Source organism: Egretta garzetta, unplaced genomic scaffold (genome assembly GCF_000687185.1).
Source record: "Egretta garzetta isolate BGI_Z169 unplaced genomic scaffold, ASM68718v1 scaffold64, whole genome shotgun sequence".
In the NCBI taxonomy this organism is placed as follows: Eukaryota; Metazoa; Chordata; class Aves; order Pelecaniformes; family Ardeidae; genus Egretta; species Egretta garzetta.
The window spans coordinates 3,702,189-3,708,832 of record NW_009259596.1 but is presented as its reverse complement, the minus strand read 5'-3'; the positions used below and the strand labels follow the sequence as shown (position 1 = coordinate 3,708,832).

Below are 6,644 nucleotides of genomic sequence, written 5' to 3'. Positions count from 1 at the left end.
ATTCCATGGAGCTTACTCTTTTCTTTGAGTTTCACTAGGAGCTCCTTGTTCATCCATGCAGGCCTCTTACCTCGTTTACTTGATTTCCTGCTCACAGGGATGCACTGATCCTGAGCACGGAGGAAGAGCTGCTTAAACAGCAGCCAGCTCTCCTGGACTCCCCTACCTTCAAGAGCCATAGCCCACGGAATTCTTCCAAGCAGGTCCCTGAAGAGGCCAAAGTTAGCTCTCCTGAAGTCCAATGTGGTAGTCCTGCTTGTTGTTCTGCATCCCCCTCTCAGAATCCGGAACTCAACCATCTCATGGTCACTGCAGCCAAGCCTGCCCCCTACCTTCACATCCTCAACCAATTCTTCTTTATTTGCCAGCACAAGATCCAGTAGCGCTCCATTTCTTGTTGGCTCCTCCACCACCTGGGTCAGAAAGTTATCATCGATGTTCTTCAGGAACCTCCTGGACTGTGCGCACCTTGCCGTGTGGTCCTTCCATTTGATATCAGGGTAGTTGAAGTCTCCCGTGAGAACCAGGGCCTGCGATTGTGAGGCTACATTTAGCTGTCTATAGAAGGCCTCATCCACTTCCTCGTCCTGATTGGGTGGCCTATAGTAAACACCCACCACAGTGTCACCCATGCTGGCCTGCCCCTTAATTTTCACCCACAAGCTTTCAACTTGTTCTTCATCCGCTCCCAGGTAGAGTTCTATACATTCCAGTTGCTCTTTTACATAAAGAGCGACTCCACCGCCTCGCCTCGTAGGCCTGTCTTTCCTGAAAAGCACATAGCCATCAATGGCAGCATTCCAGTCATGCGTGTTGTCCCACCATGTCTCTGTAATCGCAATGAGAAGTATCCACTGAATCCTTGATTCAGAATTAAAAACTTAATCCATTTTTTTTTCTCCTCTAAATAACATTTCTGGCTAGTTTAAGTTACATTTTGAAAGACCCAGAAACAGCTGAGGTCACAGACACATTGCTTCAATAACATTTAGCTAAAGTGGTAGTTTAACACCCAGTGTTGTTTAATGCTGCTGGCTGTAAACTGGGAAGGAGGAGGGAGAATTTCTTTCAGTACCAGATTATTACTTTATATCTACAATAAGTAAATGTGTCTTTAGGCTTAATAAAATATAAATTATTCCTTTATGCCATGGATATTGATTGTCTTCGACTGAATGGTAACAGAACTATTCTACAAAGCATCCTTCTGTAGGGTTTATAGAAGATTATTTATTTAATCTGATTTTAGAGTGATTTTGAAGCAGGACCTATTTATGAGATATTCAGTGTTTCAAAAAATCTAAGGGATTTGGTATGCAATACAGCAAAGACTCCGAAGCTTTTAGTTGATCACATCATACTTACAGTATATAAGGCTGTTAAAAGGATGTCCAGCAGTAGACAAATGCTTAAGTTTATGACTTGAAAAGCTCAGGACACCAGTTCCATTGCACAATGCCATATTTCTCTGTCTGTATTTAGAATCACATCACTGGACATAGCCACAGCTCTGCTATCGGGACAGTGTAATGGCTTTGTCCTGTGATGTCTTCGAAGGAGTGTAAGAATGGATGGAGCTCTGTCTCCACATGTTTCCCACTGTATCGCATCCCTTTTGTCCCTTTTGGTTGAGCACTTCCTGTAAAGGGAAATGAACACTTTCACCCTGTGCTAATCACGAGACTGCACTGCTAGTCTTGCCTTTACAGACTGAGGACATTGAATGAGCTACATTTTCCTCTTTTGTTTTACCTTTTTAACTGCAAGAGTGTGATTTCAAAACAAGTCTGTAAACCTTTTGAACAATCCTTCATTGTGAAATTTGATAATTTCCTTCCAATTACCAGTCTACAGTTACGCATCAGAGAAAAAAAAAAACAAAACAAACCCAACTTTCTAAAAGTATTCTGGAATTGCTCAACAAAGAGACACTTCAGAAACAAATCTCAAAATAAGTTAATTTATATATTTAAAAAAAAAAAAAAAGGTTTCGCACAAAGCAAAAATGAAGGTGAAGGTTCACACATAATTTTCCATAGTTAGCCAAGCTTATTATGTATTCTTGAAATTCTACCATGTACTTCTGTTTCAGGTATCCAGTATATATTAAAAATTGAGTTAAGATGGTGGCAGGTTGTCAATCATGGGTTAAAATTACGCATGGCAACATAACCACACAGAGAATAAAATGTGAAAAGGCCCAAAGGCACAGTTTTCTCACTGCTCTTTAACTACCTTGTTAAATGACTGCTGACAAATTATGAAAAAAAAATATTATGAAATTAGTGAATTAATTTTAAAAAAGTGTGGGCTACTTTGTATTCTCTGAGGTGGTCTACACTAGCATTTTTCCTATGCAAAAGTAACATTTGCTATGATGGTGCCCAATAAATGTGGCTCCTGGGTGAGGATATCCACAGTCATTCAGGACAAATATCCTATCCAAGAACTGTTCAATGTGGTTTCCCAACATCTTTTTATATAAGTTGGAATTTATATAACCTGGGCTCACTACCTCGGGTCAGTGGTATATTCTGTATTACTTTCTCTCCACAGAGTTGCATTTAGATTTGCATTTAGATTTAGCAGCCAGTCCTCAATGACCGTTAAGTGGAGCAATTAAACATTCCGTGTCTGAAACTAGTACTAAGATGCAATTCCCTGTAAACGTAATGGTACAGGATAAGAATACATGGAAATACAGTACAGGATATCGAGAGTACTCAATTCTGCATATCTGGTTGTCAAAAAAAGAGGCATTTGTACTACTCAGTGGCATTTGTTACAGTGTTATATGCCAAATCTAGATGTGCCACCGCCTATGCTGTTACTTATGGTCAGCTACGTTGTTTCTCCACATGGTTTAATTATCTGATCTCTACACAGTGTTAATAATTTTTTTTCCACAGAAACATTCGCTTTAATTTGATGGACTATCAAACAATGTGTATTTTATTAGAAAATCTTCTCATTTTCTGGACTATCCATTCTCAGGTGAACTGTTCATCTGGATCATCCATCAGGGTATACTTTTCTTCAGATGAGATTAACATTCTTTTAAGAACACTAATTAACCATTGGTGATTTGTTTGTATCCTATAGCCTCTAGTTTCATTCTGTCCCTACCTTTTCAGGGCTCCTGCTACCATCTTACATTCATAATTTTGGGAAGCCTTGCTAAAATCTCCAGTTTTTCTTTAAATGCCTTTAAGCTTTGCTTTCCTGGTTATGTAGTTAATGGTTTATTAGCACAGTCCAGCCATGCATACCTCCTTGTTTTAGGTCCACTAAATGTTTCATTCCACAAAGCAACAGTGAACTAAAAGACATATATAAATCATAAGACACAGATGAAAATAATGGTCTGGTACTGCTTGCTCACAGCATCTACTAGTTATGGCAGCATTGCTAGTACATTGTCAAATTTACTTTACAGCAGGCACTGTGGCTGTTATTGTACTTTCGAAAACTCAGTTATTCAAGAGGGGGGTAGTACGTTCTTCCCAGTGTTTGGGGGTCTGAATCTTCCGTGGCTTATTCCAGGTTTTAACAAGCTTAACTTTATTAACTTGGCAAAGGTTGTTTTGACCATCCCTGTCAACTGAGGTGCACAGCATGAGATACCGTTATGCTCTAGCTGAGAACACTACTATATCAAAGAGATATAGGTTCTGACCTGTACTATAGTCTGTCTCGTTGTACATGATATTTCTAAAACCAGCAATAGATTATAAACTCACACTGTTATTGCTGAGCATAAGAATGTTTGAAGATCCACTTGGTCTTATGGGATACAAAGGACATTTTGTATCTGTTGGTAAAATATACCTGTTCTTTCCATGAGCTTTTTAAATGCTGCTGAGTGGAAAGATAAATTCCATCATTACTTGAGAGTAACATTTTGAAGGTTACCTCCATACCAACAACAGTTGAGGAAGTGTTTATTGTGTGGAAGAAATTTATTGGATCAACCTGGTATTTGAGCAGTGAAGAATAATTTCAGTGCTTGGAGAACTGGCATTTTTCTTGCCCTCCATTCTGTCAAAGGAATTGGGAGCAAAGCGCAAAAAGCTTTCCAAAATTTTATGTTGAGTCTCTTGTATCTTCATGGGGTCTTAAGTCTTTATCACACATAATTTTTTGATACTTCTCTTCCATGGTTGCTCACAACTAATTTTTGCAGCCAGAGTTTTGTTGGCAGAACTGCGAAATTGGCACAGTAGTTAATGCGCCACTTGTCACTCTTAAAGCACTGTTTATTTCACTGGATTTCAGTTTTCTGTGAAAGCTGCTATACAAAATGAGGACAAAATACTTTGTGGGAGACAGACATATGAGAAGAAGTGTTTATGCTGAAGTTCTGTAGGTTGTTGTCCCCACTTCTACTGGCTAGCTGCTGTTTGATATGTACCCAGAATTTCAAGGGGTTTTTTTGGCATTCTCTGGAAACCACTCACAGTGGACTTAGTGATTCTAGCTGCTACATTTACAAGTCATACTGTAGGAATTTACTATGAACTGGATATTCTCCTTTTCTTGGTTGTACGTATGGAGAAACATGAAAACACTGGGAGGTGGTTTGGTTTTTTTTTCCCCAGTAAAGATAGATTTCATTCTCCAGTCACTGAAACAGAACTTTAACGTACTTGAATTTGTCTTCAGTGGATCTCAACTGAAAATATGATTCACCTATACATATGAATTTGAGGGTTCGGTGAAAATTACATTCTTTGTGTAGTTTTTGAAGTCTCTGTAGGAGTGCAGATCCTTGATGTCACCTTGAGGGAATTCATCAAAATGTGTTCTAATTTGGCCGGCCTGGTTGCCAAGGTAGACATGTAGTTTTCAATCTTTGAAAATTTTGTTGATCGAAGTAAGAACAGAGTGTTGATTTATAACTTTTGACAGCTTCAGCAATGGCCCTTTCTGTCAGGCAGTGTCATGTATAGAGGAGAGAGCAACAAGCACAGCTGCTATCCTTAATTTATTTTGATAAAACACTTACACAGGTGGTCAGTGCTAGAAACTGATCACGTTAACTGTGACCAGATTTAGAGTCTTGCATCTCAAGGTCTTTTATGAACATTGGCTCCTAAGTTGATGATATTCATTTTATTTTCATACTTAACAGCGGCATTCTTTATGAAGTTCATTACAAGATTACTATTTTGTGTCTAATGCACGCTACACCCTAAAGTGAAATTGTGCCCTTCTGCAAGTCAAAAAGTGTTTCTCCACTTCTATCACAGAATTCCCTAATGTTCTGTAATACATGCACACACAAAACCAACCAACCAACCAACCAAAAAAGATTGCAGAAGATTATCTTTTAAAATGGTTTTAATTAACCATAAATAGAGTAGATTTTGTGATGATGATAATAATACACATTTTCTCTTTGTGAGGCTTTTGGATTTATTACCATACTAGCCTTGCATTACAAAGAACCTGCACCATCTCTAATTAGTATTTTTCCTCCAAAATATATTTTCTGGAAAATTGCTTTAAAGGTATTTATCCTAATTGCTTTTTAATTTTTTTTCAGGGAGTGCTGGAACACCTGTTATCTTCAATGAAAATGGAGATGCTCCTGGACGCTATGATATTTTTCAGTATCAAATCACCAACAAGAGTACAGAATACAAAGTGATTGGTCAGTGGACTAACCAACTTCATCTAAATGTAAGTACTAGTTTGATTCTGATGCTGACACTGGAAAATACTCATTTGAGTATTACATTATTTCAAAACACTTAAAAAAGTGGATGATTTATTCTCTGTCAGTTGACAGAAGAAAGCTCTTCCATTCTCTTCTTGACAAAATTGTAAAAGGTAGCACAATAACCTGAACCAAATTCTTTACATTTCAAGGTAGGTTGGATTGTTTATTTACCTGGTCATTAAATAGTATTTTAGAATCTTTATATATCTCATACTCCTCAGACTGATTATGAAGCCAGGCAGAGAAATAGTAACTCATCCTTCAAAAGAAGGTGCCAGACAAAATGATGCGTACATATATATTGCCTAGGTATTTAAAATAATATAAGGGGATGGAAATGTATTTAGTAAAAGACAACTTTGGACTCTAACCACTTCTGTGTTAGTTTAAACACTGGGATGACAAACTACTGCAATAAAAATATTTCTTAAATATAAAGGGAGAATTTAAAATTTTTCTATATAGTTAACTAGGATTAGTATAGTCTCTTATCACTTAATAGCAGAAGAAACAAAAGACACAACTTATTCTTAGGAGGTGTTTCTAATTGCTGCCTTAGTATGTTCTGCAAGTTTTGTGGCAGTTAAGCCCCACCTGTGCATGGAATAATGTTTCTTTTGAAAATTGCCATCTCAATAAGATTCAGAGAATATAATATGCACTATTTATATGACAGCTAAGCATCAAGCCACATGTGTAAGCATCAAGCCAGCAATGTGCCCTTGTTGCCAAGAAGGCCAATGGTATCCTGGGGTGTATTAAGAGGAGTGTGGCCAGCAGATCGAGGGAGGTTATCCTCCCCCTCTACTTGCCCTGGTGGAGACCCCACCTGGAGTACTGTGTCCAGTTCTGGGCTCCCCAGTTCAAGAAAGACGAGGAACTCCTAGAAAGAGTCCAGAGGAGAGCTACTAGGATGATAAAG

At 38.2% G+C, this 6,644-nt stretch overlaps 1 protein-coding gene across 1 annotated transcript in view; it reads left to right on the top strand.

The window, feature by feature from the left end:
• GRM8 (glutamate metabotropic receptor 8) overlaps window positions 1-6,644 on the top strand; it is a 346,306-nt gene that overhangs the window by 266,026 nt on the left and 73,636 nt on the right. Inside the window, exon 7 of the mRNA XM_035893702.1 lies at window positions 5,546-5,682. Within this exon, the coding sequence (XP_035749595.1) occupies window positions 5,546-5,682 (137 nt within the window). The remainder of the gene's footprint in view (window positions 1-5,545; window positions 5,683-6,644) is intronic.